Source organism: Amblyomma mixtum, chromosome 1, assembly GCF_055824585.1.
Source record: "Amblyomma mixtum isolate Tamu chromosome 1, ASM5582458v1, whole genome shotgun sequence".
Classification (NCBI taxonomy): domain Eukaryota; kingdom Metazoa; phylum Arthropoda; class Arachnida; order Ixodida; family Ixodidae; genus Amblyomma; species Amblyomma mixtum.
The window spans coordinates 199,255,504-199,269,190 of record NC_143012.1 but is presented as its reverse complement, the minus strand read 5'-3'; the positions used below and the strand labels follow the sequence as shown (position 1 = coordinate 199,269,190).

The window sequence follows — 13,687 nt, the reverse complement described above, 5'->3', positions numbered from 1 at the left end:
TTCACGCATCAGCACCTGCTGGCTATTTTGAAGCATTCGTGCTCCGCTTCAGAAGCATCTGCTTCGCATGCGAGAGCTGCTGAATTCAATGCCTTTTGCCACCGGGTGTCCACCATTGGGTACTAGCTTCCCCCTTTCTTGGTTCTCAGATTATCTGGGGGTGAAATGCTTGGCGAATGAGTCTTCGACCTCACCTTCTTTTGCGAAAATACCGTGTGCAATGGTGTTCTTTTGCCAAAACTGCACTAGCGAGATTATGATCCGACATCATTCATCAACGTTGGGGAACCAAAACTTACTCTTTCCGCATATGTGCACTGCAAAGAAAGGATTGGTAAAACGTAGAGAAGCAGCGACCGCCATTGTCGACGCCTCTACCTTTCCTAACGGAGACATTGCAAATTGCGCTGCATGCTACAAATGCACCTTCGGCTGCAGTCGAGACGTCCACTGGCGGAAGATCAGCAAGGGCAGTTACGGTGATCAGCGCGTGGACGCGACGCCTGCCTTGGCACAGTAACCGTGCGCTCAATGCATTCTCGTGATCGGTCGGTTGCTACTGCGTCTGGCGTCACATTCTTTGCCTTCGTCATGACTACCTGCCCCGATATTGCCTAGGCTACCATCGCGCAGCCATAATCTCTTCCAACACAACCCCCAATATCGTTATTAGCTGCTCCAAAGCAACAATCAATAATTTCTCTCAACGCCTGATCCCTCCTATCTCCCTCCGCCTCCTACAATCTAAGTCCCCCACCGGCACCGTCCAGCTGATCTGAACCCTTGAATACTCCTCCCACCTAGGGAACAAGGCGGCCCACGCTCATACCCTTGGCATTACTAACTGGGCAGGCCGAAGTCCTAACCCCATCACGGCGCGAGGTCAGCTGGTGACCGATAGACCACTTATCACGAATTTATCCAAAATTATCGACTTGGCCGATGTCTTGGCCCACCGGCCGACGAATCCCTTCAGAAGCGCACGCCTTCACAAATCCCGCAGTTCTCTTGCACATATAGCCCAATTTACACATTACCAACTGCAGATTATGCGATGGGCACGCTACCCTATCCCGCATCATGTAGTGTGGACGTGCCCTATCGTCCCTTTCCCTTAAACAGTACCGAGGAGCCGTGGGAGATCACGCTGCGCAGCTCGGAGCAGGACCTCCAGTCTTGGGTGGTCCAACAGGCGGAGTGGGTGGTCGAGGCGGATAACCTGTTAGCCATCCGGAGGGGTTCAACTCCCGTCCGTCCGTCCGTCCGTCCGTCCGTCCGTCCGTCCGTCCGTCCGTCCGTCCGTCTGTCTGTCTGTCTGTCTGTCCGTCCGTCCGTCCGTCCGTCCGTCCGTCCGTCCGTCCGTCCGTCCGTCCGTCCGTCCGTCCGTCCGTCCGTCCGTCCGTCCGTCCGTCCGTCCGTCCGTCCGTCCGTCCGTCCGTCCGTCCGTCCGTCCGTCCGTCCGTCCGTCCGTCCGTCCGTCCGTCCGTCCGTCCGTCTGTCTGTCTGTCTGTCTGTCTGTCTGTCTGTCTGTCTGTCTGTCTGTCTGTCTGTCTGTCTGTCTGTCTGTCTGTCTGTCTGTCTGTCTGTCTGTCTGTCTGTCTGTCTGTCTGTCTGTCTGTCTGTCTGTCTGTCTGTCTGTCTGTCTGTCTGTCTGTCTGTCTGTCTGTCTGTCTGTCTGTCTGTCTGTCTGTCTGTCTGTCTGTCTGTCTGTCTGTCTGTCTGTCTGTCTGTCTGTCTGTCTGTCTGTCTGTCTGTCTGTCTGTCTGTCTGTCTGTCTGTCTGTCTGTCTGTCTGTCTGTCTGTCTGTCTGTCTGTCTGTCTGTCTGTCTGTCTGTCTGTCTGTCTGTCTGTCTGTCTGTCTGTCTGTCTGTCTGTCTGTCTGTCTGTCTGTCTGTCTGTCTGTCTGTCTGTCTGTCTGTCTGTCTGTCTGTCTGTCTGTCTGTCTGTCTGTCTGTCTGTCTGTCTGTCTGTCTGTCTGTCTGTCTGTCTGTCTGTCTGTCTGTCTGTCTGTCTGTCTGTCTGTCTGTCTGTCTGTCTGTCTGTCTGTCTGTCTGTCTGTCTGTCTGTCTGTCTGTCTGTCTGTCTGTCTGTCTGTCTGTCTGTCTGTCTGTCTGTCTGTCTGTCTGTCTGTCTGTCTGTCTGTCTGTCTGTCTGTCTGTCTGTCTGTCTGTCTGTCTGTCTGTCTGTCTGTCTGTCTGTCTGTCTGTCTGTCTGTCTGTCTGTCTGTCTGTCTGTCTGTCTGTCTGTCGTGATCAGCCGTTTGGGCAAGGCAGTCGTGTGTATGCTGTGATTGCTCGTTGAAAATGTTGCCGCCGATGAGCTATTCGGTTGTTCGTCTCGCTAAGATGCGCTTGATTTTGGAAAGGCAGTTGCGGCTATTGAAACTAGTGAGACACTATTCGACATCAAAAGAAAACAATTCATCCATCAAGTGCGTATTCAGTTTCTGCGGAAGTGAAAAGTAGAGAGAGCGCCTGTTCTGTTCCAGCCTATTAAGAACCCAGCTTTCGACAGAAACACTCGTCATTGTACACTCCATTTTTTTTTCTAGAAGGGCACAAATATTTCCTGGCCTGGGTAAGAAATAGAAAGGAGCTACTCAGAGGTTCCTGGATCCCAGTGGACATAAAATTCAACGTTGACAGCAGTTTCAAGGTAAGATCAGATCGCTACGAGCAATACAGCGTACAGGATCAATCACACTTAGAGGGAACACGGCTCCGCGTGGCCACGCACCTGCAGAGTGTCATTGCTTCTAAACCGTGCATGAATCAATACAGAGTGGCACATGAGAAGAGGGACCTCGACGGGGCGCTTAGTGCCATCGTCCCCGTGTGCACGGGTTTGCCACTGGCTTGGTCGCAATAGTGCTTCATGGGTTGGCAGTCACGCAGAGCATTGTTCCTTCTAAGCGTGATGGAACTTGTACATGCTGTCATGATGAGTAGAAAGCTAAGATCGATTTCTTAATACTAGTAGTTCAGGTACTTGAATTTTTTAAATTGCGTAGAATTTAAAGCATGCTCTCAAAAGAGAAGTGCATGTAGTTTGTAAACTGGCTTCTTTCAATGACGCTTTGACTTTATTTCCAAGCCCCTGCAGTCGTACCTGGCTCCTCGTCTGGCTCCGCCGCTCTGCATCGACTTGCCGACTCGCTATTTTCATTGCATCGAATCATTCACGTTGCCGCTCTCTTTTGGGCTGTGGTTTCAGAACCCCGTACACGTCATTCGACTTCGCAATCCGTCGAATACTCTATATTAGCGCGCGGAAATACAGGCGGTATAATTCTGCGGCGACATTAACGACTCCCTCCAGTTAAGCACGATGAAAGCTAGCCTCAGCAAAGGAGCAGTAAGTCAGCGTGCAACCCACAAGTTTTTCATGCTTGTATCATCCGCTTATAAACACCGCCGAGACCCGAAAATTTATTACCTAGAACATTAGTGACTGTTTGAAATTGTCTCATCTGTTTCTGTTGCCGACATGTAATCTCTGAGAAGCACCGCGCAGAAACACATCATGGGAAAGAAGAATTCTTGACATCGGTCCGAGCATACCAGCGACTGACGGTTCTGTCGGTAGAGCTGTCGGTAGAGAGGGGAAGCGTTCTTTCTCTGTGACTGTGCAAAGATCCTTATATATTTGGTATATACACAGAACGCGGTCGAAGAAAGTTATTACCTGATGAGAAAGTTAATCTTTCAGTTGTAATATATGTTCTTATTGCCGACATGCTATTTTTTAGACGCACGAATTCACGACTTAAATACTCGTCATTGTAACGAAAAACAAACGTCCCTTTCTAGGTTGAGTTCCACTGCAATTTAATGCCCAGCCGGAATTACCCACCGTACTGCGCAATAGATGCCATTCGGCTTGATGACTGCAAGGGTAAGAGAGGTAAGTTCATTCTACATATAACTCGCTTGAATAATCTAACATTAGGTCAGCAGGCCAATATATCTATTTATCGTTCACGCAGCATTAATACCCAAAACAGGCGGGGAAGCACTGATGCGATAACAGTATAGGAGCATGCAAGTTATGATCAACTTGTGCAATGTTCCAAGCCGGAATCACATTCTTTACAAACTTATTTTGAAAGAATTGCCGTTTTGATCAGATGCGCCTTGGCGGCATAATCTGTCATTAATTTAAATCTCACATGAAAGGTGTTGCATAGAAGGTGAACCAATGCGTAAAAAGTATAGCCTTTGTATACACGTAAGGCTTTGGTGCCATTAAATATCAACGTTGGCGGACCTAAGGAACGGGTGGATGAAGTTAGCCAATCAGCTTGTCTAAGAATTTCTAATAATTAAGGTTATAACTATTACATTTAGGCGCCTGGTTGCCATCAGAGATTTGTAGCTAACCATTAGTAATGAGGGTATTAATTTTATGGTTTAAAACACGCGATTACCTGAGGCGTTGTGGCTCAACCATTTTTGCATTCGCCACCGCGGTGGCTCAGTACTTATGACACCCGGCTGCTGATCCAAGAGACGCGGGTTCGATGCCGGCCGCGCCGCGGGGGCAGAATTCTAGAGGACCGTGTATGTGAGTGCACGTTTAAGAACCCCAGGTGGACGAAAATCCAGAGACCTTCATTATGGCGTCCCTCATAGCCTGAGTGGCTTTGGGAAGTTAAACCCTCATCAACCGTAAACCAAATTCTCCATTCGCGTGCACGATTCAAACTTCGAGCTCTCATGGCGCGCACTGCAACGCCCGCTAGTGGACGTCACCCTGTGGCGCACGCGCCACCTGCTTCTTGCCGCCTGCTCTACGGGGCTCGCTGCTGGTCTTTGATCTGATAAGGAAGCGAAGGTCACGTGACACGCGCGCCAAGTAGTGGCGCCAACTGCCGGGCGCTATAGCGCGTCCGCCAAAAACGGTAGATGTTGGCGTTACGAACATTGGCGAACACGAACATGAGCATGGGAGATCGCACAAGGAGGCCAAATTTGCTCAGACACAGTGCCGAAGATTGCAGTGCTTAATTTTTAATTCTAAGCATTGACATGACTACTATTTTTGGCAAGCTGCAAATGTGAATTTAGAGCCACGCGCTTCAATATATTTGTTAAACAGATATTCTTAATTATTTAACCAGAATTCAGTTACTATTATTCATATGTTTACAGGTGTGAAATAACACTGGCATCAAAAATACCGGAGAGACCTTCTCTGTAGGTTTAAAAGCCTATAGCTAAAATTTCTAATTTATCTTCGCTGAGTGAAGGTGTGTAAGCGATAGCTTTGGCAAGCTGGATTGTAAAAATCAGTTCACTGGCAGGAACCTTTTCATAAACTACTGCACTCGTACGGTCTTGCAGATGGAAGTAAACCCGAATGGTCAACACAGCACGAAAAGTCCAAAATGCATCAAAGCTTGTGACAATGTGGAATGGACGAACTGCCATTCGAAAGCATCATAAATTTTTGGTGTTGTATACTATTTTTCTATTTCAGTGTCGATGAAGAGAAAAATGACGCTATTCTACAGCTACATCTGTGTAACTATTGGAATGCTTGTATCTCAGGTTCTCATACGGCCAGTGCACGTCGGTGATGTAGAGGAGAAAAAAAAAGAATGGTAGGGCTGTACCGTAATTAAACCGAGCAGATGTGCCAAATCATGTGTTTTGCTTTGCTGGGTTGTCGACACGTCGGGCAACGATATTAGACTCATTGAGGTTAAGCTATCTGTTCTGTTCACGCCGCAGATGAAAGTTGATGAAAGCAGATTAAAGGCACGCTGTAGTGATAAATATTCATGACCACTTATATCTCTTAACGTGTCTAAAATTGTTAGAAATATTTAATTATCTGTGGCTTCAATCCTCAAGAGTAAGTTTGGTCAGCATTAGTAAAATTTAGATTTCATTCAGCTCCCGTGCATATGCATTCGCACTAGAGTCACAGGAATGCATTGATTTGAAGTTCAGTAATCAGTATTATGACGGGAAGAGACCGGCATGTAGCAGAGCTATGTATGTAGCCTAGTAGGCGGTAGCAAAAGGGCCAATTCATAAGGGAGAAATTTCGCGCGCGAATATCAAGACTCTGGGTTGCGTAGATCACTATCACAAAATGTTTTGATGGCTGAAATAAGCTTCTTGTGCTCTGCCAAGGAGACCAGGGCAGCCGCGACAAAAGCGTGTTGATTGCGCTCGAACATTTATATGGTAAATTAACTAAAAATGCTTTACACACAATGTGTGAATAGATATGGTTCCCTTACAGTCGATTCGTCATTTCTGGCTTGTCTGCTCAAACCATGGCGACGTCTGTAACATGTGCATAAACTCTTTCATGAAACGCACCACTTTGAAAATGCAACGATAGAAATAACACATTCTCTATGGTCACCTAATGCGTGCAATAAATGTACATTTCCCTAGAAATTCCACTCCTCCCATATTAGACGCGAAGTATATGCATCGGTTGTGTGCAGAAGCTGCATATCTCATTTTGGCTTCATTGGGGTCATTTCAAATGCGCTGAGATTATGATCCAATTAGACCGGAAAGACACAGCCACTGATATTATTCTTCTGATGTTGGTGCTCTTGTTGGACAGCTCCACAAGACAACATGTGCAACTTTGAAGACGGCTGGTGCTCATGGACAAACAACGACCCATTGGGTAACAAGCCAGGCTGGCAGCTGGGAGGAGGAACTATGAAGACTACTCTGCTGAGGCCCCCTAAAGACCACACATTTGAGAATGACACTACAACAGGCAAGTCTGCTACAATTTCTCTGCTCGAAGAAGTATACCAGACTGGCTTTGCAATTCGGCATTGAATAAAACAAGAAAATACACGTGGCCGAATGTTTTGTTAAGTGTGCGCTATTACAATCATGCTGTTGTCAGGGGAAGCGCAGTTGCATGAGAAATTATTTTTGAAGTGAATGAAGAGTGTCACTTCTTAGTATCATATAAAGCTTGAAAATCGCAACAATTGGCCTCGCAACCGCTTATATTACTGGCATCTAACAGTGGGCTGGACTAGGCTAGCCGAAATATGTGTGTTGCGAAATTATATCCCATAAATTCATGCGAGCAGGCGGAGAGTTGTGCGTAACCATTCCGCGTCTTGTGCGGAATGATTACCCGGCGCTTGAAATAAATTTCAGCGTTAAATTCTGAATATAACCGCGGCGCAATATTTGTGCACTACTTTTTGGCCTTCTTAAGGGTCGCGCGCAAGGAGTAACACTCAAGGAGCTTCGAGGTCCAAGCGGGTTGGCCAAGAGAATTACGCTGTCCTCTCACTAGCGAGTAATTTCAGGCTGATCGAAACCACCTATAATTTCGCTTTAATGTGGACCGTAATCAGCGCGCGATCTTTTAAGCAGGAACAAAATGCATTAGGGCTTCGACGCGGTTCCCGACAGAGCCACGTAGCTTGAAGTTATCGAGAAACGTTATGGACACTGGCGCTCATGCCAACGCCAACAGCGAAAATTGTGGTGCTGGAGTGAAGCGCGACAAGGACGCTAAATGAAAAAGCACCGCTAAGGAGTGCGCTTACACGTGTGTTTTAGAGTGCAAAGTAACAATCTCACCTGCAATACTCGACGTTTACCATTTTTTTCAGGATCCTATCTTTTCTTCAACAACTACGAGCGGAAGACAGGTGATCGGGCCGAACTCATCGGGGAGCTCCTTCCCCAGAACACGAAGATAACGCAGTGCGCGGAATTCTGGTACATCATTTCCGGCAACAAGGATACTAAACTAGAGGTAAAACTAGAGCCAACTTTCAGTGACCTTCTGACATTGGTGAAAACAGCGCGAAAGAAGAAGCCCGAAGGCGAAACGAGGAAGTGACAGGAAAGAGCGCTGTTTTTTTTTTTTCCTGTCTCTTCCTCGTTTCGCCTTCGGGCTTCTTCTTTCGCGCTGTTTTCACCAATGTCAGAATGGACCAACTAGCCCAGCAAAAAGTTCTGCTAGATTACCTTTCAGTGACCTGTCTTCGAAGAATAGTAGCCTGACGACACTTTAAAAATAGATTTCCAACTTTGGCCTACCTGTAGGAGTAGGAGGAGAAATGTTGAAATGGTTTCAGGGGTGTACGTCAGAGAGAGACACTTTATTTGAACGCAGTGTGTACTTACAAGGCCAGCAATCAGTAAGATTGATGATGGAATCGGTTTCCGTGAGCCGTGAAGCCAAGATACTGTACGTTGTACCAAGCCACCGCGGCCGAAGAGGAGAGTAACATTACGAAACACATCATGCGGATTATACTTTCTATTACCTCACTTCAACAATAAATTGTACACATTTAGCTCCCCGCTGAGGGTGAAATGCGACTGCTGGTGGCAGCATTAGGATTCAGAAAGACCGAGTACACCAAAGAAATATTGGCCACTGGAGTCATGGGCATAATGCTGCAGTAAGAAATGTCTTCCTTATTGCAATTTTTCTTAGGTGTTTGGTGCTGCTCGCGTAATGACGTGCTGATCAAGCCGTGTTCTCGACATGCAAGTAACATGCTTCGAGGAGATATGCAGTCACTCAAGCGCCCCTTAGTACAGTAACAAAGATGGCGCTACTGATTTTTACTTAGCGCAGACCAATAATCTTAAATTCAAACCCACTAGCGCTTCCTCATGCAAGCGTTAATAGATTTTCGGAACTTATAGGGACGCTGACGTGGTACTCGGCCACAACGCAAATAGTTTTGTAGAGACTTTTGTTCGCTACATAAACACTCTAGATTAAGTCCTTTTACTCCTTGCTGTACTGCCTGTGGCTCTGCAAACGGGGCGAAAGTGTACACATTCTCGGAGGTGCGCTATTTGTGCCCCCCAACTTGCGGCTGAAACCAGGTTTGGCGTCGACGCAGTTGCGTAGTATCTCGGCTCATGAGAGATGAAAGGGTAGCGGACGGCTCCTTTACGACAAGGTCCATGATAGTGAAAGGACGAAATGAGATTGCTTTGTAGTGAAATTTATTTATATGTACATTTATTGCACACTCATCAAATCCCTAAGGTTTTAAAGAGCAAATCGGCCATTTTTCTCACTCATTGATATTCTAGGACTCAGTCAATGAAGCTTCCAGGCAAATCATGCCACATGCTTCGAGATTACGCATCAATTAAAATGCTAGCGAAAAAAAAATGTTTCTACTGATTTCACATAACCGCGGACTTTTGGCTCTTACCATTCGAAAACGTCTTCAATTGCAGTAGTATCGTGAAGAGTAGGGCTCCTCGGTGAAGGTTCATTTTGGGTGGAACAGAGCAAACAGACAAAGGACCGGAAAAGACAAGGACGCACTGATGAGCGCTGTTTATGTGTCTCTATTCTTTTTCTCTGTTGCGTCTGTTTGCGCTGCTCCAACCACAATAAACTTTCAATTCAGCGTTAAGCAAGTAGACGTGCGTTAATACGGGGTTTTGCAGTTAATACAGACAAGTAGAAGTACATAAAGCTCGCACTCGAAAGAATATGCAACAAATATACCGCCGCAGATGATAGCGGGAGTAGGCAGATGCCGCCGGGGCAAACTCTAATCAGGTGATCACTTTTTAACATTGCTGTTGCGCCACTTCGGAAAGAATGAACGAGTTTGAACTGCAGATACTTGACAATCCCTTTCGTTGTTTTAGCTAAACTATTTAGATCCACTGTAGCTAAACCAAATATTGGGTGTTTGACCCAAGGCTTCTCACAATTTTTAACAATATGCTTTTAGAATTAGCCGAGCTCTTTTTTTTCATCTTAGCACTGTGAGCGGAATAGTACATTTGAATACAGCTAAGTCGTGCTAACTAGCAGGCTGGTTAGCTAATATTGAGTAATTAACTTTTAACTATTACTGTTAGGCTCTTTTAATACTGAGAGGCATGTAGCGCAACGTAATATCCATATATGTTTTTATAATATCAAAAACGCGGTTATCTCCACTATGCGTCCCAAAAAATTTTGGCTACATCGCGCTAACATACATCCGCTTTCGAGAAGTTTGCGGGCAAATCAACCTCTCCTGTGGACGTAACTGGTCGAAATAGCCATAAAAGTACTACACCGCTGGCAATGCTATGTTGAAAAAAGCTCTCTTCTAATTCAAAAATCCTATTTTTAAAAACTGTGTAGTGTTAGGTGGAGTACTCTTTATATCTATTATTTGGCAGAGTTCTCCTGGGAATTTAGCCATAAGTTAAGCCACAGCTTAGCAAAGTCAAGTTATTATTTTTTTTTTGCCAAGCTGCTTGCAAGCTTTTGCTCAATTTTTGCTTCATCACCGGGAGCATTCGTAAATCTTGCTTTGCTAATGTATTCATTCTCACTTCAGGTGCTGTCCGTCGACGCTGTTCGACCTCAATCGAATGATTCTCCTCATTGGCGGCAAGAAGGCGGCAGCTCTCCCAAGTGGCAGCTGGGCCGCGTCGCGGTACCAAATAACAGACGGGTGAGGATGCCACTGAAGATACCTTTCGCAGCCTTGAAAGTGTTTTGATGCATACTGCCAATCTTAGCGAAACCGACGCCACACCACGGTGGTACCACGAACTACTCGAAGAAGGATCATTGTGCGCGAAATCGATTACCTTCCTCGTTTGCGTGAGAGGTTCGCGGCCATATTCTAACGCTCATGCCTTAATTTTGCTGTAAAATGTGCCTTATCAGTGCTGGTAGATATCCGCTGGTTAACGAATTATAAGAGCCGTTATTATCTCATTGGGCCACTTTTCTGCTGCCAGCATTACATGGAGAGCATGGCAACAAGATGTTTCTGCGCTGTAGTAAAAAGCTTGTAAGACCATGACAGCGCAGTTCTTATGAGACATGGAGCTTATATTTCTGAAAGTATGACTTGATTTGTCTAGAAGTGCCTACACAAATGTAATGCTCTCTTGGTTAAGAAATATCGCGCAGCACACGACTAACCGGCCCATTTCAAGGTCAAAGAGTTCTTTGCGAGACTGTGTCGCTGATTGCACTGGTTATTACGCTTGCATGTTGACACTTTGTCACTCGTTGAGAGGAAGGGTAATGGGAGGATCGTGTAATAATTGTATTGTCATTTTTTCGCTCTCATTCTCTTGCACTCTGCCTCCCTAGAATCATCAGAAAGGCGGGTGGCGGGGAAGAATGAAATGGGATAGGACGAACAAAATTTATCATAGTGGCCTTCCATTCATTACATGTACTCCATGAGCTGGTCAGGAATAAAACGAGAGCAAAAAATGTCCGCAATTTTTCCGACACGGGAGTACGGAAGAAAATGAGGTCGCGTTGTTCTCGCTGTCGTCCTGAGCACACAATCACAAATTTTCATTCATAGTTAGAGTAGGAGATCGTGGAATTTACGAACATGAGAAAACCCCGAAAGGGAAAGGTTTTTAAGTTAAAATTCAAGCCACAAGGATTGCGAAGCTCATTTCGCTTGTTTCCTGCAAAGTAGCATGAAAAATGAGAATCGCTAGGCCTTGCAACCTGATGTTCTATGTTTCATACTGCCGGTTCTACGAGAACCTTTATAGTAGATGTTGTTTATTTTAAATTCCCTCTAAATGCGCGCCAATCTGCCACTGCTGCAATTTAAGGCAGGCGGTTTTCAAACGCCAGGAAGCGAGTTCTTGTACTGTGTATTTCCTTGCGCCGGAGACCGTTTGTATCACACGCGGCTGCAACCATCGTCGAACAAGGGTTAGTTCTTCGTAAATCTTTAAGACAAGCGAGATTATACCTAGTTCAAGCCCCGAAAAGCAACTCTAGCCTTAAAGAAGAGTTCTGCGCAACTCTGTAATATAGGATAAACAGAGGCGCCGCCTCTAGGTGGTGAAAATTGTCAATTTCCGCCTTGTATAAAGACATTTGTGTCGATAACTATGTTAGAAACATATATCGTACATTTTAATTTTCACATTTTGGCCTTCAAATATACGAAAATAGACCTGTAAGCCACGGTGTTATAAAAAAAAGCCGAAAATGTTCACCTATCTACCCTCAAAAGATGGAACAGAAACTGTTTATTCTTTATTCGCACATTCCAGTCAATCTTCGTAGCCTCGGAGCCTTTGGAGCACCACTGTTCGCAGACATGCTCCGAGCATATGCTGCGGCGATAACTTACAGCACGATACCATGCTGGCAAGTGCTGCAGCGCCCCAAATAGAGGGAAGCCACACTGACTTGGCGAGGAGTTTCAATGGTTTGAGAAGCGCCAAGGCTCCCTGAAGAGCGGCGAAATTGCTTTTCACTGCACGTGCATCCAATAAATGTCTTTCTGAGCTTCCCATGACCAAGAACAAAATTAGTCATTATAAGTCAACCAGTCTACTTTGGAAAAGCCAGTGGATTCGGTGGCGCTGGTGGAGTTTAAATCATAGCCGTGGCCGTCGTTCGATTTTGTTTGCTATTCTGAGCATTGTGAGTGGTCGTCACATAACTCACGAGGCGCAGATTCCTAACATTGCGCCCAAAACAATTCTAGGACGATTACGGTTCTCCCTAATGCGAAATTTAAGCGTAGCTCTATCGGCATCTCAGGCTCTGTTGGCTCACCGTTTTGCTTAGCTGGGTCGTCGGAGCCTAGCGGTGACGCTAGTATGATAGCAGTATTAGTAGATGAATAGGACGTGGGCAGCGTGGACAGCGCACGGGAATGAGTATATTAGTCCGACAGCAGTATTAGTAGAAGACGATGATGTGCAACGCACAGTGGCAGCGTGCACTGCTGTTTGGGCCACTCCCCGTAGTGGGTATGTTGCATCTCTATTTGAAGCGATCCAACAAACCAACACGAGGTTTGTTCGGCTGCGGCAATAGCCTAGTGCTTTCGTGCAGTGGCCAGTGAAGCTGATCTGTTCAGGGCGCCGCAGGTTGGAATTCCAGTCCCGGCGAAGTTTATTTTTATTTTACGATTTGGCTCGGTTACACCGACGGCGGCGACACGGCCCAACCCGCGAACGTGCGCTTAAGAGCTGCGGTCTAAATATTCTTCCGGCCTACCCCCCATCCTGACACATTGTTTGACCGTAATCATTGGCTGTGAATTCAAAACTGTCTGTCTTTGCAGCGCAGGAACATTGTTGCCGATAACACTGCACCAAACACACATAACCGCGTCTCAATACAACATGTCATGGCGAAGAACGCTGGTGGCCGCATCGAGAGTGCGCCCAGAGCGGCTTGCGTTCGGATTGCGAGACTATCCACAACGCGAGCGCGTGCGTGTTTGGTTCTTTGTGTAAGTCTCTTAAATAGGGCTACTGCCCGAAAAAACGCTGAGAGCATAAGAAGTGGACAGGATGCGAGGATACTCACAGCTGAAGTTTATTGGCTGAAGGGTGACACATAAACAGTGAACAAAAAGAGAACACGCTCAGAGGCTATCCAAAATCTGTGGCGTCACATCTCGCGCCCAGAAACCGCACCTCACAATGGTCAAGTACAACCCATGGAGCGCTAACACATACCTTTTTTTTTATACTGTACGTCCCGAACAACTTTCATGCAGGATTGTCCCCTTGCCTGTATAAGATTTCGTACACCCATTTACTAGATGAACATTCTCACACTAGCCAAGCTTGCAGCTCTACTCCAGCGTGTGTAAGCTTGTCGTAAATATATATGATGTAAGGATTATTTATAATACCAGCCCAACCTGGAAACGGGGACTTGCGCTTATGCATAGCAGACAAAACGGTTCAGC

General features: G+C 46.2%; 1 protein-coding gene across 1 annotated transcript in view; it reads left to right on the top strand.

The window, feature by feature from the left end:
• LOC149370515 (MAM and LDL-receptor class A domain-containing protein 1-like) overlaps positions 1 to 13,687 on the top strand; it is a 196,959-nt gene that overhangs the window by 39,109 nt on the left and 144,163 nt on the right. The window contains exons 11-15 of the mRNA XM_089577902.1: positions 2,552 to 2,655; positions 3,810 to 3,903; positions 6,589 to 6,750; positions 7,613 to 7,758; positions 10,322 to 10,438. Coding sequence (XP_089434028.1) covers positions 2,552 to 2,655; positions 3,810 to 3,903; positions 6,589 to 6,750; positions 7,613 to 7,758; positions 10,322 to 10,438 — 623 coding nt within the window. The remainder of the gene's footprint in view (positions 1 to 2,551; positions 2,656 to 3,809; positions 3,904 to 6,588; positions 6,751 to 7,612; positions 7,759 to 10,321; positions 10,439 to 13,687) is intronic.